This window comes from Chelonoidis abingdonii, chromosome 7 (assembly GCF_003597395.2).
Source record: "Chelonoidis abingdonii isolate Lonesome George chromosome 7, CheloAbing_2.0, whole genome shotgun sequence".
Classification (NCBI taxonomy): domain Eukaryota; kingdom Metazoa; phylum Chordata; order Testudines; family Testudinidae; genus Chelonoidis; species Chelonoidis abingdonii.
This window is the reverse complement of record NC_133775.1, coordinates 74,648,508-74,674,524: the sequence shown is the minus strand read 5'-3', so window position 1 is coordinate 74,674,524 and position 26,017 is coordinate 74,648,508. Positions and strand designations below refer to the sequence as shown.

The following is a 26,017-nucleotide window of genomic DNA, read 5'->3' as shown; positions in this document are numbered from 1 at the left end:
CTTCTTTGTTTTACTCAGGTGAAGTCCATTTTGATGAGCTATGAATCAAAGACCTAGGATCAGGGCGTGGGTAACCTGTGTCTGGTTTTCTGATTGTCTATGTCGTACAGCCACCACTGTTCAGTGTGAACTTCTTGCGTTCGTGTTCTTTCCTAATTCGCTGTATTTGTGTTTCCTGCTTTCTTTACTGTTTTTTCGATGTCCTTTATAGAATAACAGATTTATGCAGTAGGCTCATGCTGAAAGAGAGGCACAGGACCTGCCCCAAGGAGCTTACAATTAATTAATAGACAAGACAGTGGAGTTTACTCACCAGAGGAAGACGCAAACTCAAAGAGGAGCAAATATCATGGAAAGTGTACTACTGAAAGACATGTTCCTTAAGGAGAGATCTGAAGAAAGAGGGGCTCACTGTTTGGTTCATAAGGACAGCTGGAGGGGGCAGGCTGGAAGAATTTGGCAGTAAAATGAGAATGGGAGAAGCACGCAGTACCAGCTTAGGCAGGAGACTCTGAGTGAGCAAAGATGTAGGCAGTGGTGGAGAATGAGACGTTTGGACTTGGGGCAGAAGCAGAGGGAGACAATGAAAGGATTCAAAGAGGAGACGGACAAGGTCAGAGTAGTGGTGGACTATGATTGACTACAGTGACCACCACCTTTATATTTACCTTTCACAGGTGATCACCATTAGAGCCCTCGGCCTTGCACTAAGTATCAGCTATTCCCAGAATGAAAGTAAGCTGGTACAGTCCGGTACTGTGTATGTCCAGAGCTGGTATGCCATGCTGGACTGGACCGGCTTCTCCAGCCGTGATTTGAAGGGCCTGGGGCTCCCCACAGCGGCAGGAGCCCTCTGGCCCTTTAAATCACTGCTGGAGCCCTGCCACCACTACCCCAGTGGCGGCAGGACTCCAGAGGCAATTTAAAGGCCTCCCTGCAGTGGCAGGAGCACCAGGTCCTTTTAATCCCTGCCCAAGCCCAGCTGCTGGAGCTCTGGGAGCTTGGCTCCGGCAGGGATTTAAAGGGCTGAGGGCTCTCCGCAGCAGCTGGAGCCCCGGGCCCTCTAAATCACTGCTGGAGCCCTGCCACCGCTACCCCAGCCCTAGCCCAAGCTCTGCCGCCTCAGGGTTGCGGCGACAGGGCTCCCGTAGTGATTTAAAGGGCCTGGAGCTCTGCAGTGACCAGAATCCCAGGCCCTTTAATTTACCCCTAAACCCCAGGGCTCCCAGCCGCATCTGCAGCTGGTAGCTCCAGAGTAATTTAAAGGCCCTGGGGCTCCCAGCCATGCCTCTTCCAGTTGAGGCCACGCCCAGCTCAGGACTCCAGCGTACTGGTAAGTCCTTTAAGTTACTTTCACCCCTGGCTATTCCGCACTAATGCTGATGACTGGCAAGTAGCAACAGTAAAGATGTTACTGTTAATGCAGCTAAATGCCACTAAGGTATGCTTATGAGGAAGCTTTGGTGGTGAATTAATACTGCTATAGTAGGTATGTCTGCACAACTGAGTCAGTCTTTCTGTATTTCTAGTGCTTCCATTGCCATGGAATCTACAGCTCCCACTCAGTAAGGGGACAGCCCAGAGAATTAGGCCGAGAGACCAGAACTTTGCATTTGTTATTTCTGATTTTCAGTGGCCGGAATAGCCCTTGCACATTCCAGGTGAGATTGTGGACATCTGTCTGAGATGCAACCTCCAAACTAGGCAGGGAATGAATGAAAACCCTTTGCCCTTTCCACCAACACACACCTCTCCTATCATACCCTACCTGTCATAGGAAGAAATATTTATACGCTACATAATGCGGATGCCGTCTGAATTTGTGGGAACTAGTAGCATTAAATTACCATAATTATGCTTTGCATTTCACTGGCATTCCTATCAGAGCTCTGTTGTGCTAGGTTCTGTACAATCACACAGGTAGACTCCATCCTCATTGAGTGGAAAGGATTGTCAGTGACTTATATTTCATCTATCTGAGACTGATAAAAGGGCTACATTTTCAAAACACAGCTGCCTAAGTGGAGACCATAAAATATATGCACACTGTGTCTGATTTCCAGGCGCAGTTACCCTTGCGCATACATATGTTGCTATCGTAATGACAGTCTAAATTTGAGAATGCAGTTCAAACAGGTTAAAGAGTCTGTGCTGTCCAGTTAACTAACTTTGGATTCTTTTCCTAAATGGAAAAGATATAGCAGAGCCTGAGGGCTCTCTTCAGACACAATGCTTAACACACAACTAGCATTTTGCATCTGGCAGCCTTTACAGATCTGGATAGGCACCTTTTATTTTTGCAGATGGATTAACTAAGACATACAGAGAGGCTGATTAACCTACCCAAAGTTACAAGTAGAGGCCCAGGTCTGCAAACACTACCGAAGCAGAGCTTAATACTAAAATAGTCCCATTTAAAGCTGGGAGCAACACACCTTAATCATATTTGAGCAGTATTATTATTTGCACTAGTAAGCAGGAGGAGGATCATGTGACATAGCTGAGTCTGTAACGAAACAAAGTCTTTTGACACCCACCACAGGCTCTATTCACTAGCCCACACGTCACTCCCGGGGAGAGGGACCTTGCTGGATGAAAATCAGTCGGCATTTCACCCTTAGAGAAGTTATACCTTAACTGATCATCTCCTTTGCCTCTCAAAAATCCTTCTAAAAGTATAAACCCATCACCTCCACTACCACCACCTCCAATTGTTTTTTTTAATAATATTTAGTCTGCAGTTTATTTAAAGTATAGATCAACCACTCTGCCAGTGGCAGATGGTGATGATAAACATTTATGCTTAGGCTGCATTTTTCTTTATCTCCCGAGATTATTTCACTTGATATCCTGAAAGTATTAAACAATACACAAAACAGATCATGTGCAGAACATGGTCCCCCAGTGTAAGAAAGGCAATAGCCGTCTCCTGACAGTCTCTGGTGTCTCAACTTACCACTTCTCACATTAAGGCTGCCTTTTGCTGTGTCTTTCCCTAGCACATTCTCGGCTTCACAGCTATACTCCCCAGCGTCTTCCAGCTTCACCTTATTGAACTGCAGCCTGGAAATTTTTCTGTTGAAAAATAAAGTAGAATTTTTTACTCAACCATGAACAACGTTTATTAAATTCAAGCCCTTTCCCACCACCTGTCCAAAACAGGTTGGGTCACCTCGTGCTGATCTCATGCTATCTGAGCTCACAAACCACATAGGGTTAAGTCTGGTCAGTATTTGGATGGGACACTACTAAAGGAAATGCAAGCACAACAGGAAATAGTACTGGTGAGATGCAGGAAGTGATGCTCTGCGCTCTAAGTTAGCACTGAACCAAGGCCTGAGAATGGCGCTAGAGGATGCGGATGTGCTATCTGACGCACCATAAAACCAACAGCCTGTGAGCCTAGCATTATACTTTAGTCCAGGAGCTAAAGAGCTAATTATATCACTGTGTATGGCCAGGTCTACACTGCGACTTTAAATTGGTTTAATGGCCGATATACCGATTTAACGCTGTATCCGTTCACACGACGTCGTCATTAATATCGAGTTAAACGGCTCCTTAAATCGATTTCGGAACTCCTCCCAAACGAGAGGAGTAGCGCTAAATTCGATAGTGATAACTCGGATTAGGGTTCGTGTGGACGGAAATCGACGTTATTGGCCTCCGGGCGGCATCCCAGAGTGCAGCACTGACCGCTCTGGACAGCAATCTGAACTCGGATGCAGCGGGCAGGTAAACAGGAAAAGCCCCGCGAACTTTTGAATTACATTTCCTGCTTGCCCAGCGTGGAGCTCTGATCAGCACGGCTGGCGATGCAGTTTGAAATCGAAAAAGAGCTCCAGCATAGACCGTACGGGAGATACTAGGTCTGATCGCTGTATGGGGAGACAAATCTGTTGTATCCAGCTCCGTTACAGAACACGAAATGCCAAAGCGTTTGAATAAAAAACTCCAGGATACACAGCGCTGTGTGACAAGCGTAACGGGAAGCCAGAGACTCAAATGGACGCTCATGAAGGGAGGGAGGGGGTACTGAGGACTCCAGCTATCCCACAGTCCACAGCAGTCTCTGAAAATTATTTGCATTCTTGGCTGAGCTCCCAATGTCTGTAGGTTCAAACACAGTGTCTGGCGTGGTTCAGGGAACAGCTCCTCAGTTTATTTCCCCCCACCACCACGTGAAAAAAAAAAGGGAAAGATTGCTGTGCTATGGCGTTTGCTCAATGCACTCCGCGAAAAAGGCGCCAAAGGGTTGTCTGCTGCCTTCACAAAGGGAGGGGTGAGGCTGTACCCAGCACCACCCGGGGCAGTGTTTTCTGCCCCATCAGGCACTGTGCTCTCAACACGGAAGTGGGAACTATGGGATAGCTGAGGAACAGCTACCCACAGTGCACCGCTCCTGAAATCGATGGTAGCTTTGGACCATGGACGCAAACAATCGATTTCGGGATCCCACTGTGGACGCGCTAAACCGATTTTATTAGATCTGTTTTGTAATATCGGTTTAAGCTAATTCGAAATAATCGTGCAGTGTAGACGTACCCTATGTGTAATAGACACCTACAGACAACCTGGGTTATTGGAGGTGGCCTGAACCCAGGTCCTTCAGCAACAAAAGCACAGGCCTTGACTACTGGAGCTTCGTGAGTATTCCCGCACCTGTTAAGAGCAGACTGTGATAGCCACCGGACCAGCCACTAGAGGGAAACATGAACTAGAGTGTTTTATACTCTTCCTCACAAACAAACTTGATCATTGACTCTGAACTCCACAGGGTTCAAGTACCATGTAGGCACCGTTGTGTAATCTGCTCTGGTTGAACACAAACCTGCACCATATAGCCGGCAGTGGGACTTGAATCCAGGGCTCTCAACCCCCAAACCCCAGCCACTTCTACTTGAGCTAGTGATGTGACTGGTTTTAGCCTCACTCAGGCCAGCAACTGGAGGCATCAGCAATACCCAGGGTGTTCCTAACACAAAGGCTTTGAAGTCCATGTGAGTCTCTTGGCTCCTAGTGGCTACAAGTACCTGGAAACAACAACAAATGATACATTGTTGCAACTAACATTACCATCTATCCTGCATTGCGAGTTTAATTAGCATGGGAACAGGTATATGGGAGAAGAGCTCGGGAGCTGCTAGTGAGAAGTGTGCTAGCATCAGAACTGGGTGAGATCATGCCCATTCTCGGGAAGGATTCTCTATTTAATAAGGTACACATTTCATGTGCTGATTCTACCTGGAATGTTAAAAATCAATGGTTATACCCCATTGAGTGGACAAAAGGGGTGGGAGAATGGCACTCCATTTCCAAAATGGCATTACCTGTTTCCGAGTCACTAATAACTCTGAGGAAAATGATCTTAAATGTTTACGGATCAATGTCCCAACAGATAAAGCACAAGATGGAGTAGCAGCTCGTGTTTGCTACAGACTACCAATGACACTAGGTAACAGGATGACCGGCTCTAAAACATCCCTGTGAATTTTTAGATGTTATAGATGACAATTTCCTAACTCAGGAAGTGCTGCGTCCAACACAGGGGAATTTTATATTAGACCTCATCTTGAAAGGAAAAAAAGGAACTGATTGTAGAGCTAAAAATTAATGGTAACTTATGTACAAGGCAATCATGACATCATCGCATTTAGAGTGTGTAAACAGAATTAGGTCCAGCCCAGAATTAGATATTTGGTGCTTTTAAAAGGGCCAGTTTCACAATGTTGAAAACAATTATGAGCCCAATCAGAAAAAATTTGAATGATAATCAGGAATTATTTAAGAACACTTTGCTAGATGCCCCAAAAGCCACAATCGAGGAAGAAGGCTAACCTGGTTTAGAAGGTAAGTGAAGGCAGCTGTATGTATAAATGATTAAATGAAGAAATAAAAAAAAAAAAAGAAAAACTGGTAGTAATGAATACTAATCAGAAGCTAGCAATGTTTTTTGTAAAGGGAAATCATGTCTTACTGATCTACTAGAATTCTTTGAGAGGGTCAGCAAGCATGTGGAGAAGAGGGATCCAGTGGATATAGTGAACTTAGATTTTCAGAAAGCCTTTGACAAGGTCCTTCACCAAAGGCTCTTAAGCAAAATAAGCTGTCATGGGATAAGAGGAAAGGTTTTTTCATGGATTGGTAACTGGTTAAAAGATAGGAAACAAAGGGTAGCAATAAACGATTGGTTTTCAGAATGGAGAAAGGCAAGTAGTGTTGTCCCACATGGGTCTGTTCTGGGGCCAGTTCTAGTCAACATATTCATAAATTATCTGGAAAAAGGCGTAAACAGTGAGGTGGCAAAAAATCTGCAGATGATACAAAACTATTCAAGATAGTTAAGTCCCAGGCAGACTGTGAAGAGCTACAAAAGGATCTCACAAAACTGGGTGACTAGGCAACAAAATGGCAAATGAAATTCAATGTTGATAAATGCAAAGTAATGCACATTGGAAAACAATCCAACTACATATATAAAATGATGAGGTCTAAATTGCTATTACCACTCAAGAAAAGGATCTTGGATTCACTGTAGATATTTCTCTGAAAAACATCTACTCAATGTGCAGTGGCAGTCAAAAAAGTGAACAGAATGTTGGGAAGCATTAAGAAAGGGATCGATAAGAAGACAGAAAATATATTGCCTCGATATAAATCCATGGTACATCCACACCTTGAATACTGCCTGCAGATGTGGTCACCCCATGTCAAAAAAAAAGATATATTGGAATTGGAAAAGGTTCACAAAGGGGCAACAAAAATGATTAAGGGTATGGAACAGCTTCCGTATGAGGAGAGATTAATAAGACTGGGACTTTTCAGCTTATAAAAGAGATGACTATGGGGGGATATGATTGAGGTTTATAAAATTATGACTGGTGTGGAGAAAGTAAATAAGGAAGTGCTAATTAGTCCTTCTCATAACACAAGAACTAGGGGTCACCAAATGAAATTAATAGGCAGCAGGTTCAAAACAAAGAAAAGGGAGTATTTTTTCTGTGGAACTTTTTGCTAGAGCATGTTGTAAAGGCCAAGACTATAACAGGATTCATAAAAGAACTAGATAAGTTCATGGAGGATAGTTCCATCAATGGCTATTAGCCAGGATGGGCAGGGATGGTGTCCCTAGCCTCTTTTTGCATGAAGGTGGGAATGGGTGACAGGGGATGGATCATTTGACAATTACTTATTTTGTTCATTCCCTCTGGGGCACCTGGCATTGGCCACTGTCAGAAGACAGGATACTGGGCTAGATGGACCTTTGGTCTGACCCAGTAGGGCCATTCTTATGTCCCTATATTCAATTGTACAAAACTGATAAGGGAAGCAAAGGGACACAAGGATAAATCTATGGCCAGCAGGGTTAAAAACAATAGAATGGAGTTCTGTAAGTATATTAGGAACAAAAATAATCTCATCAATGGTATTGGTAGAATTATCAATAATAAAGCAGAAAAGGTAAATGTGTTCAATTAATATTTCTGTTCTGCATTGGGAAGGAAGGTGATGATGTAGTCAGAGAACATGCCAAAACTCTTTCCATTCCACTTGTATCTCAGAAGGATGCTAAACAGCATCTGCTAAAGTTAGACATTTAAGTCCACACATCCAGTTAATATGAATCCAGGTTATTTAAAAGAGCTGGCTGAGGAGCTTGCTGGACTGAATGTTGTTTTCAATAAAACATAGAACACTGGGGATGTTCCAGAAGTCTGGAAAAAAGTTAGTCTGCCAATATTTTTAAAAGGGTAAATGAGATGACATGGATAATTATAGGCCTCTCAGTCTGACATCAGGCCTGGGCAAGATAATGGAGCAGTAGATAGGTCTCTCGATTAATAAAGAATTAAAGGAAGGTAATGTAATTAATGCAAATCAACACAGGTTTATGGAAAATAGATTGTCCAACTAATTAGATTTTTTTTGACATTACAAAGTGTGACTGATAAATAGTATTGACATAACACACTTTAACTTGGTACCATACAATATTTGGTTAAAATCTAGAAAGGTATAAAATTATCCCGGCACACATTAAATGGATTAGAATCTGGCCAAACTGATAGGAGAGTGAGGTTGTTGCTGACGCTGATCATTTAGGATAAGGAGTTCCAAAGTTTCCAAGATTCTGATCTTTTGTCCTGAGATGGGATGGAGACATTTTTCTAATATTTTGACATTTTTTGCACGATGGGAAAGCCACTTCCTGCTGAGATCTAGTCATGAGTCTTGGCAGGCCATTGCATTCTTCTTGAGGAAGGTAGTTATCCTAGCTCCATATAGGCTTCATTCAGCAAAAGGGCCAGGGTTATACCTTAATTCATCCTTGGTGTAACTACGTTGACTTTAAACTTATTCTAGGGTAGATTCTACCCTATTGTTTTTTCCCCCCTCATAACCTATGATTTAGTCACATAGTGATTGTTTTCTGTAGTTTGTGTATATTACTTAGCCATAGTGAATACTATATTTGAGGATACTCAATTATCTCAACTCATACTCCTGTTTTCCTGACTTTTAGATGAGACGTAAAACAAAGATCCAGACCAATTTTGGTCATTAAAGATTCTGAGAAAAATTAGCAGGAGAGTCCAGGTCAAATTCCAATTTTTTTCCTCTCTAAATCCAATCCCTCCTTATTTCCAGTTGAAAACAGCTTCTCCCCACCCCAATTCATCTCCTAATAAAACTACTTATGTAGTGTTGCCATAAGCTGTTAAACAGCTACCACACTGCACCCCAGAGCTGTCTGCATTGATGCCTGAGCTCTATATACTGATATGCTGTAAACTGCTTTGGGATCCTTCAAGATGAGAATTATTAGATTAAATTATACAGATATCATAATTATTATTAGTTTCCTAAAACTAGACTACCAAGATGGAGTTTTGGACATTCTGCCTATGAGATAATGCACTTTGAGTGAATACAGAGAAGGCCATAAAGGAATTCATTGTATTCTCCTCTAATAGTGTGAATTTGAAGATTACATTGAAGGTGGCCCCCTTATATTTGCTATCAGGAGAGTACTGTGTATATCAAATATGCTAGATAAAAGAACTCCCATCAGGAGATACTAGAAAGGGAATTCATAAAGGTGACCCTTACAAAGGACATTAAATGGAATGATATGGTTAAATATTAACTAAATTCCACTCTGCTTTGATAACATTATGAATGGGGAGAAAGTGAAATTCACCTCTGTGCTTAGAGCTAGCACAAAGGCAATATGTATGTACCACTTGCATCCCACTTTAAGTCCTATTTGGGTGGACTAAATGGTGCATAGTCTTGTTCTGGATGGGGTGTATCTCACCTAAACTGAGTAGTTTAATATGTGGCCTGAAGATTGGGAACGGTCAGTTCATTAACTGTCCTCTAAGCAGAAAACTGTTGTCCTAGGCAGTACTCACTCTGAGAGTCTGAAGCAGCTGTACCATTTTGCATTTGCACTCAGTCCCCTAAGTTTGAGGAACTTAGGGAAATTCATCTTCCAAAGCAGACAACAAGATGAGAGAGATCAAATGGAAGAGCCATCAAAAGGAAGTGTAATGGATTGTGTGGAGGATATGGCCATGGGAAAGCACCTGGATTGCATTAGAGATGGAGAACTGGTTCAGAAATGAGTCACAACCTTGAATTTTCTTCCATCCTCAGAAGCAAACTTGAACCCACCTATTCCTTAACCTGATGTTTTATTCACTTTTTAGAGAATACAGTTTTGAAAGCCAGACATGCCTGTGGGTGTTTGAAAACATCCATGACTCAAAGCACGCAGTTTTGTATTCCAGGGCATAATCTAGCTATGTCAAGATTAGGTGATAAAAACAGCCAGCAAACAGGAAACAAAATAAACTGAACATGAGAGAGAAGTAAGGTGTGGAAGTGGTTAGACAAGCAGCATCCTCTCCCGGGGGAGGACAGGTTGGAGTCCTTATTTCCTGTCCCCACCAGGCCATCATTCCACCCTTGCCGCATGTTAACTGTATGACAGCTGTCTGCCAAGGCTACTTCTCCCCTAACATCCTTCTGGGTCCCTAGGAGGCAACCCAAGCATCCCCTGAGCCCACTCGCCTACTCTCTTTGGGCACTGACCCTCTTCCAAGGAAGCAGGTTTAAGGACCTCCTCAGATTAAGTGCTGCTCTGTCCTGATTTGCAGTGTGTAACAACAGCGACTTCTCACTCCATGGCTCTGGACTCTCAACATATCCAGAGTTGGAGAGGATGATGTTATGGGGGACAAAGCAAGATTATAGTTCCCCCTGCCCTGCAGAATATGGGAAAGTGAGCTTGATTCCCTTCTAGGCCATGCATCCTAACCAAGTTGTTAATAATCAACCAATACATAAGTTCCAGCTGCATGGCCACTTGGGCAACCCCACAGTCCCCCAATGCTATCCCCCTCTGCAAGCCTACTGAACAGGCCGGTGTGCTTCCCAACAAGACAGATTAAGTTCCGAGGTAAGGTCTCTGGTTTCAGCAGCATATGGCTCTAGGAAACTGGAAGCTCTGGGTTGGCTTCAAGTTCATTTAAACAAAAAGAAAAAAAATCGAGTTTTATTTTACTTTATTTAACAGGAAAATACAATCAGGGTGGGCTCTCTTGCATGACTTTGTCTGATATGTAATTGACTTGGTGTCAACCCTCCCAAATGCGTAAAACATCTATGGGGAAGAGTTTCTTCCCAAGCAGGAGGGCTAGAACGGCAATTCCTTTGAAAGAAAATGTAGATTCTGGAGCACAGTTCTGAGGCCTGGGGAGGTTGTTCACCATGCTCCATGGCTGCAGAGCCTTGGGGGTGGCACAGATTAAGGACAAACAGTGGGCTTGCAGGATCTGTATTAAGGATGGAAAGGAGGGAGCTAGATTTCTTAGCTCTTAGGAGGAGTTTTCAAGGCTGATAGCTAGAAGGACATATCTGTTGGTAAATTGAGCCAATTTTACATGCAGCCAAGGAGAGATTGTGAGATTGAAAACCATAATGCCATTTTTCTAATCTTATTTGAGAGTAGAACTGCACCTTGTGTCAGATGCTCTGGATGCAGCTTTAGTGAACCCCATTAAGGCTCCGGCTTGGGAACCCCACATCCTGACCAATTCCTAAATGTGGAGCAGTAGCATGATCCACAGTGGGATTCTAACCCCCCTGGCAAGCCCAGGTGCCAGCAGTCCAGCTCCATGGTTCAATGTGGGCACCAGAAACCAGAGCCAAGGGGTGGAGCCCAAGCCAGGAATGAGGAGCAAGGCAAGAACAGGACCAGAGGAGGACAGGAACAAGGTAGGAGAAAGAGCAATCACAGCTGTAGTCAGAGTGTTGAGCAGCCAGTGAGCTGCTGCTGCTGAACTTAAAGGCAAGCCTCTTGGCTGCCCTCAGCCAGTCAGGCAACCCGGCTGAGCTCATTAATCTGCCTGGAGGCTGGGCCAGTTAGTCCTCAAGCTCAACTGAAGTTGCTTAGTCCTGACACCCCACCAGCCCTGTAGGTGCCTTTTGCCCCCCTGCCCTTCTGCCCAGCTCCAATATTGCCAGCCTCAAGCATGCAACACTCATGAGTCATGCTCCACCACAATCACAAGGTTTTTAATAGACAACGGGGCAGCTGTCCCTTTTATTTGCTTTCTGGTGTTTGAAGCTTAACAGTACATTCATGTCACATTTTGAAGCAGCCACTTGGTGTGAACTGTACCAGGGCACTGTAACACTACACAACAATATCCAAGCAAAATGTCATTACCCTAGTTGGAATTTGGCCAATACAAAAAGCTTTAATGGTCACAAGTGGCCAGGACCAGTTTTGTATTTTACACCTGAAATATCACGCCTCTCTGATATAGCACCCACTCAAGTCAATGGATGTACAGTGATGATTTCAATGGGCGTTGGATCTGGTCATGGTGAAAAAAAAAATGATCAGTACTTAAGACTCAAGCTGCTTCATTCTGTTCCAGCTTCACTTCCTGAGTTGCTCTAAGGCACTGCGCTGCAGCCATCTAATCTCCAGGTGATCACAACTTCCTGGCCAGAAGGAGACGAAAAAAAGAGCTGACCCTGGTCATTGCCGCTCTCCGACTATCTAAAACTGCCCCCAGATTGCAAACTCTTGTAACAAGCAACAAGGGGCGGGTCAGAGCTTGAGTCCCATTGTGACAGGTCCATGCCCTGTAATTTTGCAGTGTAGACACAGCTCAAGTCACAGACCTGAGTGAGAAGGTCTGGTGCAGTCTGGAATCATCAACACAGCTGTGAGACCCAAGTCCACCAGGTTTACAGTGCACTGTGGACCCAAGCCCAGGCTTGGAAACACCACGTGTGCAAGGCTGTGTTCCACAAACCCAGATTTACAATGCAGTGTAGACATACCCAAAGAGATTACTCATGTAGGGAAAGTTACCCAGATGTTCAAATTTTTGCAGGCTCAGACCTTAGCAACCTATTAAAAGCATCGTCATCCAAATTGTTGCTTCAATGCCATTTATGCCAACTTACTCTAGAGTAGAACAGCCTTTAAATTCTCCTTTAGTTGTGTTCCCTCTTCTCTTAAACCTGCCTGTGTAGTTTCTAGTTTGTGCAACAACCTCAAATAAATTGTCCATTGTTTTACCATAACTTTAATTTCTTTTTAGCAGAATAAGATGCACATTTTTCTGCAGGCCAAATTCACCACTGATGTAAAGAGGTACAGTTCTGCTCAGGACAATGGGGTAACACCCACTAACCCAAGCAATTAATTCAATCCTTGCGTCTCAGCCTCCTAGGAGTACTGTGCAGAAATGGGAAGGAGAAGGTACCCCACAGGGTAATAACAGGGTTGCTTGATGACACTGCAAGTAGGATGGTCCTCCCACAAGCTCATCAGATGGTCAACCAGATCCAAACTGAACATCCAAAACGTTTAACTACAGTGACGGGCAAACCTCGAAGTCTGTCATCTCTCTTCATGTCAGATGAAAGAGCACAGATCAGGAGTGGGATACAAAAGCAACCTCAACCAGCAGACCATCAGGTGTTTGATCCTGCCAGCTCCCACTGACTTCAGTGGAAGATCCAAGTGCACATCTCTCTCTGGGTTGATCTTGTGACGAGTAATACCACACAGGGTTAGAAGAAATACAAGCTAAATTTCTGCTCTTAGACAAATGTGAACTCCCCAAACTCTCATAATAGTCAGAGTTTGACAGTTTGGCAAAGAACCATGCGTAGAGTAACTCAATCTTAACTTTGTTTTCCAGTGCTTTGGAAAAGATCTCACATGCTCTGATAAGCACTGGTAGAGGAAGGTCTGCTCTGGTGATCTGAATACAGCTTAACTCACTCTACTGTGGTTTTGCTATTGTGTTCATTTCTTGCTGGTAATCTCTTACGTTCCTATCGATGGCATGTTATTTAAATTTAGCAGGCGATAAAGCACCAGCCAATACTTTCTTCCACCCAAGAGGTAGGCTTGGACAGGCAGACCTGTCCAAGCCTGTTCCTAATTAGCGATAGAACATGCAGTTCAGAAGCAAGGAATCAGGATTTTTCCCCTCCCTCCTGTGAACTCATTGAGAAGGACGACTCCCCTACCCTGTGGCACTGGAAGGTTGTGCTTGTAGTTAACAAAGCAGATAGATAATTGATGAGAAATCTGAGCTTTTGGAGTTACAGGTAATTGCTAGTCTCCTTGGTACAATGCATTCTATTTCATAGAGAGTCTTTCCCATTTAAAAAGCACTCACCTCTCTTCAGTTAACAATACTTAACTCTTATATCGTAGTTTTCGTCCCTAGATCTCAAAGTGCTTTACAGTGAGGTGTGAGCCCCCATTTTAGAGGTGAGAAAACTGAGGGACAGGGAGGTTAAGTCAATGAGCAGGTCTCTTGACTCCCATTCTAGTGCTCCATTCACTGGACCCTGCTGCATAGAGAATAAGATATTTCAAGAGGATCACAAAGAATTAGATGTAGATCTATGATCTAACAGTAACACAGACCTGTGTAGGATTTCTAAGAAACCAAAAAGCCCAACTCTGTGCAATACCTAAGTCCACTCAGCCTGACTCAGGTAGACAAACTGAGTATCACGTAGCTTACCACAAGTGGGTCTCTTGGATTAGACCTTGAACGGAGGGTCCCATCAGCTCTGTGGGAGCATTAGTCTTCGGTGCTTTCTTCAAGAACAGAGGTTTTCCCTGTTCTCCTTGCCCAAGATTTTCCCTCCCCAACATTACTCTCCAAAGGGCAATAGAGGTTTGAATCCTCTGCCCCAGGCAGTTTTGGGAGACCCCACCTCGCTGGGAGACCAACATTCCCACAGAGTAAGAGTGGGGTCAGCTATTTAGCCATGGTGGTTCTTGCTACACGCACAGAGTTGAATAGATCCTCATTTGATGTTTGCTTACCACCAATAGCAGCACTGGGGACAGAGAACCTAACTGACTGTAAGATGGAGCTTGATAAGTTCATGAACAGGATAACATGACAGGGTTGCTGTGAAAGCAAGGAACTGGGCCCACAGACCCAGGAGGTCCCTTCCAGTTCTATGTCCATATTTGGCTCAGAAAGATATTTTTCCAAGGCCACCTTGGTTGGGTTCCCCTGGAGCATGGACCCCTCTCTGCTTGTTGGGAGCCCTTTAGCACTCATGGACTTCATTCCCTCCTGTCTTCTCTTCCGGGGTCTTTCTTGCTCCCACTAGGGCCTGTTCTGGAGTATTTGTAGCTGTGATAGGCAAGATATTTGCAGACACAAACAGAGCTCCTGGATCCTTCATCTGGGATTTGAACAGGGCTGTTTCTACTGTGTTTCATGCTTTCAGCCAAGGCCAGAAGGGAAAGTACCAAATCACTGCCAAAATCCTGACGGTCTGCCATCAGCAATTTAACTGAGCCAACAGCTTTGTCCCATCCTCTATGTGACAAATGAGGGAAAGGAGAGATCTTCCTTGTTAGAGCAAGGGACAGGCACATTTAGAGCAGCCATAAGGTTTGCCTGATTACCACTTTGGTAGACAAGTCCCTGTCTCTGCATAGGTAACCAGCCCCACGAAGGGAGAGTCAGAAATGCCAGGGTGCTTTGAAGGCTCTCTCGCCAGAAAGCAGGGATAGGAGCAGAGTTCTGGGATGGACGTCTGTCAGGAGAGGAGTTGGGGTGCACCTTGGGCTTGAGATTTCTTTTCAGGTCAGGTGCACTGTTCACTGGTGACATAGCAGGACTCCTGCTTTGGGGTGTGTTAAGATTTGGGACTTTTATTTTGCCAGAAGAAAGAGCTTTGATCACCTAACATGTTTCTGGCCTGTCGCTGGCCGCAGGCCAACTCGGTGCCATGGAAACTAGTAAATGCAGCATTGTTACTTGACAGGAGTGTCTTGAGGGAAGAGGATTGGTTCTTCCTCACAGTTTTACTTCTGTTTGGGAATTACCAAGCAGTCATCACCGTGCTACCCAGGCATTCTTTGGGCAGGTGGGAAACCACCTTCTTCCAGCAAGCCAGGTTCACTATCTGTCAGAGGGTGCCAGGCAGGAGACAGAGAGCTCTCAGGTCAGGAACAGAGGCAGGAAGATGCTACAGCCAGTGGGAGGAGGAGATCTCTGTTGAGAGAAGGGTTAGGGTACTAGCCTGATACATAGGGGTCCCAGCTCCAAAACAGATCTCCTGGGGGGATCGTGGAGAAGTCACATAATCCTTCTGGGCCTCAGTTCTCCCATCTGTGCAAGAGGGATAATAGCACTGCTCTACCTCACAGGCCTGATGTGAGGATAAATGAATTAAAGATTGTGAGGTGTTCAGACACTACAGTAACTAGGGCCATATAAGTACTTTGTGTCTACCTAGGACGTTCATGGGTAATTTCTACATAACATCCTAGACCCCCGTTAACACAAGTCCATTCACAGCCAACACCATCTGCCCTCAGACTGTGTGCATATGCAGTTACAGAGGGGCTGTTACAGTGCCATGGTCAGATTGTGTTAATACATCCATTCAAAGCCCTCTCTTGACGGATGCTCCAACTTTCCATAAGAAAGAGATGTTACATTAATCACAGAAAGATCAGTGATCAGTCAGGCCAATCATTTTCGGGGTGATTTTGAAATCTATAGGATTAAATTTATTCTAATGGTAAGTAATCAACGTTGTAAGGTGGCAAAACGACTCTGTGTTGTAACTGATCTTTTAGTCACTTCTAATTTTAAAAATAAATACTTTATACATGCCATAGTAAGGATAGATGTAGTATTTTTCCACACTCTTATGCACTGGATATGGCAGCAGAAAATTAACTTCAGACTTCCAAGTGACCAAACAGTCCTAGATTTATAGACTGTTTCTTTGTCAGGACATACAAAGTCAGAAATGGATGAATTGGGAAGTTACACAATACATAAAATGTCAACACTGCTCTGAAAAATGACTAATTGTCAAATTATTATGAATCAGCCCCTGCGGGGTGTGTTGTTCTGCTGCCACATTCTCAAGCTTTCTTAGAAGAGAAAACTTCCCCATAGCTGCTGTCTCTTGCCAACTCTTTACAGTTACTTCCTGGTTAGTGATTGGTTGTTCTGTCATGTAAAGGATTATATATGGAGAAAATGTCATGGAAAATGTGTTACATCCAATATTTCCATGATGTTGCATAAACAAATCAATGTCCCCATTCTATTCAGTCCAATAAATTATGTGGGTGGACATGTTGTCCTGTGTCATGGAACCCCCTAAATGTCATCATGCATGTATAAACCACAACTAGCTTCTGTAGAGTTTTGAAGCAGTAGACCTCAAAGTGCTTTACAAAGTTCAGTGTAATTATCCCCATTTTACACATGGGAAAACTGAGGCACAGAAAGGTGAAGATTTGCCCAAGGCATAGCCTGTCTTATGGCAGAAGCAATAGGGGTGGCTGATAAAGATCTTTACACTGACGTTCTCACGAAATACAGAATGATCATAATACAATGAGTTTGCCTAGTTTAGGCAGCAAAGAATCCTGTGGCACCTTATAGACTTGAGCTTTCATGGGTGAATACCCATTTCGTCGGATGCATGCTCCAAAATGTCTGTTAGTCTATAAGGTGCCACAGGATTCTTTGCTGCTTTTACAGATCCAGACTAACACAGCTACCCCTCTGATACTTTGCCTAGTTTGGTAGACTATTGCACAGACCATAGAACTGCTAGGGGAGGGTTCCTCTCCTACACAGGACATGCAGAGCAGAGTGTATAAAATGTTTTCATGGCTTGCTGGAGAATCATGGATTAGAAGAGCACACGAAGGCTGAATGGCTCCACATGGGGTCTAAATGGGGGCTTACATGGGTGTTGTGTGGTATGGAAGGGCAAAGGATGGGGTTAGACACTAATCTACCCCAAGGGAGACTGAAATCCCCTGTCCTTACCAGCCCATGGAATGCCTGATTGCAATGAAAATGATAGCTGACCTGTAGAGGAGGAGGGTGGAAGAGGGATTTAGTTTGTAGTCAGAGAACAGTCTATTCCTTAAGTGGATGCACCTGGACATTTTGCCAAGATAGCAGTTGCTTTGGGGGACAATACACACTGGGGACTGCTCTTTGGATTCTGTAAGTCCTCCTTCACCTTGGCAATGTTCTGGCCATACTGATCCCACAGAAGAGCCCTAGTAGAAGAAAGAGAGCTGACACCTAGCCATCGGCATCTAGGCTATGGCTCAAAATATGGGGCTGCCCATAGACAATTCCTACGTCATTTCACCTGTCTCTTTAATTCTGTCTCAGTAGCTTGAAATACAGCCAGGCTAGAGCCTAGCTCAGCATTAACAGCACACCAGTGAGGCAGGCAGAGCAACTCACGTTTAGAGGTGTGTCCTGATGTGAAGGAACCAGCGAGGGAAAACAGCATTGTGTTTTCTCAAGCTAGAGAGGAGAACAACTTGGCTGCAGCAATTACATGGACTAGCGCTCCTGTGAACAAGCACAGTTAGACAGACATCTCTGCTCTTTCGCGTTCTCCAGCACAAGGGCACATGCAGATTGTATGAGTCATGCCCCCTCCTAGGCCCCTGCTGTGGCTTCCACACCATGTCAACCCTGATTCAGCCAGGGCAGGGAATTGACAGCAAAGGGGTCAACAGCATAGAGATTGTAGCAGACATTTGCTTTGTCCTGCTGTCTCATCGTATCCCTGGTCTCATCTTCGCTCTAGTTCTGATGTTACTGGGCTGAGCCGGGGCTCCCCCAGTATTTCTGTTTCTAGTGTGGCAGTGTGCTGTTGAACATACTTGGTTTACTGCTCAGGAGACAGTGTCTTGAAGTAAAGCTAATTTTTCTGTCAGCTGGGGGCAGCTAGCCTGAGCTATAACCCAGTGGAAGGAGAGCCCTTCTACTTCAAAGGTTGGGATTTCTTCTCTTTTTGAGCCTTGTGCATGGTCCTGTGGCTCTAGTTAGAGAAGATGGCCAGAATAATCTCAGCAAAAGCCTCTGCACTATTAATTACCGTCTAGTACTTCTGCCATGAGAGAGGAAACCTCCACCTCAGATTCACCATGGGGGCTTCTTCCCTTCTGGGTACTCCATTGCCATATGATCTGAGTGTTTCACAGATATTGTGTTATCTTATAGAATAAATGTGTCTAATACTTCCCCATGTTTCACTGATGGGAAAGAGAGACCCAGCAAGAATCAAAAGAACTTTTTTCTGAATTGTGAAATATTACCACTGATGTAGTTAATTTAAACATTTGATTAAAGGACCTCTTCCCCCCAGGAGAGCAGTATTCTCCACGGTATGATGAATGTTTTGGAAAGCAATGTCAGAGTAAACCTCTGAGGGGTTCTAGGTGGAAGGCAGGGCTGGGAGTGAGATGATTTGATTACCAGACAGGCCTTGTGTGTGTTATGTTCAAACACAGTGTTTGGGTAGGAAGGCAGTGTCATCTCCCCTCTTCATCATACAGCTCCCACTACCTCCAGACCTCTCACACCGAGATGCTACCAGCCACTCACAGGCCCATACCATAGTGTCCCCTTTCACCTATAGCATCTGCACAGAGAAATCCAAAAGTGTGGCCATTTACTGCCTCCGAGAGTTTGCCATTAGCCTGCATAAGCGGGTGGGCATTTATCCAGCAAGCTAGACAGGGATGTGGCTATGGTCAGAGAAGCCTCTTCCTGACGTGTGTGTGTGTGTGTGTGTACGTACGTACGTACCAAGGCAGCTGCCTCCCAAATACAGTCTGCAGCACCCTGCCAGTCTCCCCTGCTGCAGGGGCTTCTTAAGGTCTGTACCTGCAGCCTAAAGATCACTAAAAACATTCCCCTCCTAGAGGTCCCAGTTTATTTAGTCCCAACACAGTCTGGCCCTCCAAGCCCCAGACTCAGTTCAGTATCTCTCTCCCCTTAGGTAGGGAATCCCCCACCCTCATTCCAGAAATGGGTCCCAATTGAATCACTACTGCCAGGTATTACCTGCCTGGAGCTCAGTCTTCAGGCTCTGACTTCCAAATTCCCCTAGCATCAGGGTCTTCCTCCTACTTCAACAGGCTACTTCCAGCCCTTCTAGCAGGGGCAATGCCACCAAGCTCAGGGTCTGCCTTGCAAGAACTTTTCCTCACAACCTATTACAGCCTGCTGACCTTGCAACTTCCTGCTGCTCTTTATAGGGAGACACCTGTTCTCCAGCAGAGCCCATCAAGGCTGTTAATGGGCACAGGTGGGCTGGAGCAGTTCCTTCTTAAAGGGCTGGGTCCATACTGTGCCTTGCACCTGATTCACAAGACTCAGGCTGCATCACTTGCATACACTGCAGCTCAGGGGCATCCATAGAAAGACTCTTATCTCCAGGACACTGGGATAGAGGCTAACATGACAGAACTGTGGCCTGGCAGGAGAATTCTTTCCTGCAGCACAAAATGGGGGACAGGGTCCCCAGGCTCATCACCCTTGGTGACAGCTGATATATCTCCTGACCTGGACATGCCTCTATCTATATAGGGCAGGAAACTATGACCCTTCCCTCTGCAGTATTAAACTCTTATTGGGCAGACAGGGGGATGTCACTGTGGCTACTTCACTGGAGAAGGATCCAAATATTCATCTTCTCACCTTCCTTGGAGCTATGCAATAGACACTGCTGGCCTTAGAGCAGCTCAGGCTTCTGGCCCCTGGAGCTGATCGGTGACGCCAAGCATTACTGACTGCAACACACACATCCTCACACTGGCTACCCAACTCCACCTGCTCCTGGCTGGCTCAACACTGACTCCACTTTAAAAGAGCTTTGTCTCAGATGTACCAAGTGTTGTCCAAAGGGACCCCTGTGGAAACCCATCCTTTCCCCTGCTACAGAACTAGGAAGATAGTTTTCTCATCATCACCTTTAGTCACACTAGGAGAAAACAGCTGCTGGATCTTCTGTGAAGTCTCTGAATTAGCTACTGTATGTGTAGGGACAAAAGAGGTAGAACAAGAGGCCAGTTTCCTCTTTGCATTGAGAAGGATTAGATAAGAGAAGGAAGCAGCAATTTAAAGGCAAGGCAGGACAGATTTAATTCCCACACCTTCCAAATGTCCCACACACTCAGACAGCTGCAGCTCAAGGCATTCCCAGAGCAAGAGAGGGAAATACCCTGGGTTCTTCTGAGGAAGATATGGAACTCCTGTCCTCCTTGTTTAGGAGCTTGGCTCACTGGGTCTCCATCAATAAAAGCTGACTAAAGGATGGCCAAAAAACAAATCATAGAAGATTAGGGTTGGAAGAAACCTCAGGAGATCATCTAGTCCAACCCTAGTTCAAAGCAGGACCAATCCCCAACTAAATCATCCCAGCCAAGGCTTTGTCAAGCCCGGCCTTGAAAACCTCCACCTCCCTTGGTAACCCATTGCAGTGCTTCATCACCCTCCTAGTGAAATAGGTTTTCCTAATGTCCAACCTAGACCTCCCTCATTGCAACTTGAGACCATTACTCCTTGTTCTGTCATCTGCCACCACTGAGAAGAGCTGAGCTCCATCCTCTCTGGAACCCCTCCCCCTTCAGGTAATTGAAGGCTGCTATCAAATCCCCCCTCACTCTTTTCTTCTTCAGACTAAAGCCCAGTTCCCTCAGCTTCTCCTCATAAGTCATGTGCCCCAGCCCCCTAATCATTTTCTTTTTGCCCTCTGCTGGACTCTCTCCAATTTGTCCACATCCTTTCTGTAGTGGGGGACCCAATACTGAATGCAATACTCCAGATGTGGCCTCACCAGTGCTGAATGGAAGGGGAATAATCACTTCCCTCAATCTGCTGGCAATGCTCCTACTAATCTCCACTGCTGGGACTCAGAAGACCTCTGTGACACTTAATGCAAAACTATTCCAGCAAGAGAGCTCTCAGCACTAGCCTTCATAAGTTCCTCCATCCTTCTCCCCACAAAAGAAGCTGCACTGGTGGAACCCCTGGTGCCCTTCTCCTACTCAGGAAGGTACTGCAATAGTAAACAACAGTTTAGGACAGGAAGTAAAGAGAAATAGTACATCCAATTGAAACTGTAAGTCAAATTTAGGAAATCAGAAATGGAATTTGCCCAGGACCCTGCGGTTTGTAATGCTACTCTTGTAAAAATGATTGCAAGTGGTCAATTTTATTCTTCCAGCAGCACGGTGCCCTCAAACACCATCTTGGGACCTCAGTTAATACTAACTCCAAGAACAGGATGCCACCTACAACACTGTAGAAATTTTCTGGTGGTCATCCATCCAAGTACCAATCCAGACCAACGTGCTTAGCTTGTGAAATCTGACAGCATCCCTGCCGAAGGTGGTATGGGTGCAGGAAAAATAGATACAGCTACTTGAAGGCTGACAGGAGGCAGTCTGATGTATGACATTTATACCAGACATTTGATAATTATTATTGTGCAAAGCAATCAAGTTTCAAACTTACTTGCCATTCCCATATTTTATTCGGATGTCCTTGCTCTTCTTCAGTTCTTTGCCATCTTTATACCACTTGTAGGAGGGCTGGGGATTCCCTGCAGTAGCCTCACATTTCAGTGAAATTTTTTCCCCGATGTGAACATTTGGGCTTTTCAGTTTCTTCAGTTTGGGAGGAACAGCTGTGAAAAGAGAAATCAGACCAGTGTGAAAACCTGCCTCTGTAAGGGGCACAGGGCAAGGGAAGTTATACAGTTGAGTTTCCCTCTGCTGGGGCTCTAAGAGAAGTATCTGATCTGCAGCTGCATTTACTCTATAGTGACTCAGAGGTTGGATCCTTGTCTAAATACTTACTGTTAGCGTCATTATGTCTTAAAAAAAACAAATAGGTGGATTGTCACAGCTGAATATGCTGGGAAGGAAGCAGGCCCCTGACTTCAGATGAAGGGCAGGCTCACCAATTTCCACCTTTGCCTCACATCTGCTGCAGATTTCCAGACCAATAGCTCCCGTTTGTCTCATGAACGAAGGCAGGCTCTGTGCATCTCCAGGTGCAAAAAAAAGATGAGGTTTTATTCTGCTTCCCAGACCGGCAAGCCAGGCTGAACACAGCGCAGCGACAGGAGTTCATGGTGGATTTTTCCTATTCTGCCATTGCTGCTGCTAACCTTTTTGCTATGACATCTTCTTTTACCTTTGCTGCTGCTGCTGACAGAGTTGTACTATTTGACTACTAAAGAAGCAAATGGCAGTAGGGGGTCATTCTCTTCCCCTCTAGCTGCATGCACTGAAGATTTCCTGGCGCTCATGTGCCTGCCTGTACAATCTGGAGGTGTACTGTGCATTAGCTTTTCTGCTGCTAAGAGCGGAAGGCTGAAACATGTCCTAGCAGGGGAAACAAATGCTGGTACAAGTGGTCACTCTCCTATTCTACACTACAGCCAAACAGGGCTCCTACACAGAAAATTCTACCTGTGCAAATGGCTAAAGAGGGAAAGGCACCAGTTCCTGGGGCCATAGGTGGAGGTATGACAGAATAGAGACAACTGGGAAAGATCTTTACAAATCCCAAGAAGTGGAACACCTGACAGGTCAACTTCTAGTATGAGACCTGCCTCTGAGTGTGACCTTTACTGGATGCTTCTGAGAAGGGAAATAAACTAACTATGCATCTGGAAAATTGGATAAGGTTGTACCATTCACCCTTAACAAACCACAGCCAGGGATTATATTATGCCCTAAGCATGAGGATCAGCAACCTTTGCAACTTTTGTCTTAACAGTTGTAACTGCAGTCTGTTCTCTTTGAACATGTATTATTTTAAATCTTACCTTTTAAAAGAAAGTCTTAATAAGTTATATTTGTTTTAACATCCTGCAGCAGTGAGTTCACTTGTTAATTGTATGTTGCAGATAAAGTATTTTCACCATGCAATATACATTGGTTGCCTTTTAATTTCACTGGGTGGCCAAACCTTGTGCTATGGGACAGTAGTAAGAGATAGAAAATCAGATGGGCTTCATTATACCAGTTACTCCTAGGGGAATTTTGCATCACTGCATGTGTGTAGAATTCCTGGCCCCCACAGATTTCTTTGCTTCCCCACAGAAAAATGACTTCTGATGGCGAAGCAAAGGGAAGCTGCAAGAGCGGTCATGCTCCCCTCCCCAGCAGTGCAGGCAGGTTGATTTGGTTGCCCGGAGCAGCCAGTAGAGAGATAAATCACTGTCAAGGGGTGGGGCTGGGCAGTTGTGCGACTGAGAGATACACACTCCGTCCCTCTTGCTCACTATTGCAGCATGCTTGGTGTGGAGGGGCAGGACTTTGGGGTGTTTCTGAGGAGATAGGATTGGGGCAGGTTCTGTCCCCTCAGGCAGAGGAGAATGTAGCAGCCTGCCTGCTTAGTGAATTCCCCCAGAAGTATAAAACAGGTATACAAATGTTAAGGCTCCTTTATGTTGCCAGAGTGGTGTAAAGGAGCCTTATTGTAAAGGATAGTATGGCCTTACACATGCTTATGTTGCTTTAGGGATTAGAACTGGTCTAAATTTTTGAACTGAAAAAAATTCCTATCAAAATGTGCTCCATGAACTGTTTGCTACTGACCTTTCCGGAATTGGTCAGTAGCCAATATGAATTGTGAGTTTGAGTCTCCAGCCCTCACTTGCTCTTCAGTTGCCTATGATGTGACACTGAGCGTAGGCTGCATATATTTGTTGACTAATAACTAGAAGTAAAGGCTCAATTCTAGCCACACTACTGTTAGACAGAGGGGATTTGGGGATTTCTTCCAATGCTCCCCTCTCCCATTCTCCATCCATTGTACTGTAGTTTAAATTAACAAAATAATTGAAACCAGCATGATTATATTGTGCTGTTTTGACAAATAAGCAGAATTTCGCAAAATTTTAAAATATTGTGTGCCAAATATTTAATTTTTTGGTGCTGAATTTTTAATGTTTTGGTGCAGAATTCCCCCAGGAATAGCCAGTCATCATTTTACAGATTTCTGTTATATTTCCCCTCTTTTGTCTTGCCAAGCTAAATAATCCTAGACTGCTGGGTTTTTTTAATACTTTCTTTATTGAAGGTTATTATATACAAATGAAAACAGGCAGAGTAACAACAACACTAACAGAGACATATGCTGAATGTACAGAAAAGTCTAAAGAGTCTCCTGGAACTCATAGTTTAAAATCTCACCTGAATGCCTGGGGAAGGATGTTTTGTGTTTGTTTTATGCATGCATGCATCAAACAGCTGAATCAATCTTGGTCAAACTTCAAAAAACCTTCAACTATGAGTGGAGCTGGAACACATCAGCCTAAAGTGAATTAGTTGGACAAAGCAGCTGAAAATGTGAAACAGATTCTGTCTCTTGAGATTAGAGGCAACAGCAGAGCTGCCAGCTACCAGCGGAAGTAAAGCAAGGAAAAAGACAGCAAGGCAGGTAGGGGACCAAATCAGCTGGTGTAAATCTGCATAGCTCCGCTGTAGTCAATGCAGATAGCCGGTGCAAATCAGTTTGAAGAGTTGGTCCAGTATATCCAGGGGAGCAAGAAAACATGTGCAGGAGGAAAGGAAGGGAAACAGAGCAGGTGGCGAAAGGTCCATATACACTGCACACTCCTTTCGGCAGCATGTAGAGTACATATACGACATGCCCCCTAGCATGGGTGCAAACAGCAGTGTAAACCGTGAGGCACTGCTTAGGCAAGTAGAGACATACCAGAACCCTCTGGGTAAGGACCTGGGTATGGACCCTACGCAGCTCTGTACATTCCCAAGCAGCACCTCCCATGGCTACCCTGCTATTTTTAGCAATGCATCATCCAGCTTCTGGAGTATTCACCCACTGCAGGGAAAGCTCCAGTGGTGAGAAAAGACTCTGGCAGTGGGGAGGCAGCAGGGTAAGGCTCTGAGAGCTCCCTGCTGCTGAGGCCTCTCTCCGACACAGGTAGCTACATACTGCAGTATGGGTGCAGCCTGCTTTTCACTGCAGCATGTAGCTACACATCCCCCATACGCTGCTGCAGGAGCTGTGCAGTGTAGCCGTAGACAAAGAAACATGTGCAGTGGAAGAGAGAGAGAGGACCAGTGCAGCTGGGTGCGGGGATAAACAGATTGCTGTGGAGCGGGCAGTGCCTTTAATGTAATAAGCGTTCTGTGCTTTTTGAAGAAAGAGAGAACAAAATGCATGAAATACTTCCCTAGAATTATTTCTGCATGTCAGCAACCATGGTAATGGTTATCAGGAAGTTATGCAACCGTTAATAGGGTGACCAGATGTCCCGATTTTATAGGGATAGTCCTGATTTTGGGGTCTTTTTCTTATTTAGGCACCTATTACCCCCGACTTCCTTTCCCGATTTTTCACACTTGCTGTCTGGTCACTCTAATCATGAATGGCAGTAGAGGTCTAAAACTCAGTTAAGAGGTGGTTCACAAAATGAAAAGGTTTTAGACACCTGCCTTACAATTCATTGCCTTCCATTCAGAGGAGAAGTAAAGGATCCTTTTGAGGAGAGGGGCCGTGCCATAGGAGAGAAGATGCACCTGAGCTGCTGAGAGGAAGTGCTCCAGGAATGGCCTCTCCTCAAATGTGGCAGGCACTGTGACTCTAGCTACATTCATCTCAAGCTTGGGAAAAGC

General features: G+C 44.8%; 1 protein-coding gene across 2 annotated transcripts in view; it reads right to left on the bottom strand.

Moving 5' to 3' along the window:
• The window catches only part of NRG2 (neuregulin 2), a 339,799-nt gene that overhangs the window by 108,957 nt on the left and 204,825 nt on the right, over positions 1-26,017 (bottom strand). For both annotated transcript variants that reach the window (XM_075068052.1, XM_032801760.2), the window contains exons 2-3: positions 21,876-22,047; positions 2,957-3,075 (exon numbers count right to left, since the gene is read on the bottom strand). In XM_075068052.1, the coding sequence (XP_074924153.1) occupies positions 2,957-3,075; positions 21,876-22,047 (291 nt within the window). The remainder of the gene's footprint in view (positions 1-2,956; positions 3,076-21,875; positions 22,048-26,017) is intronic.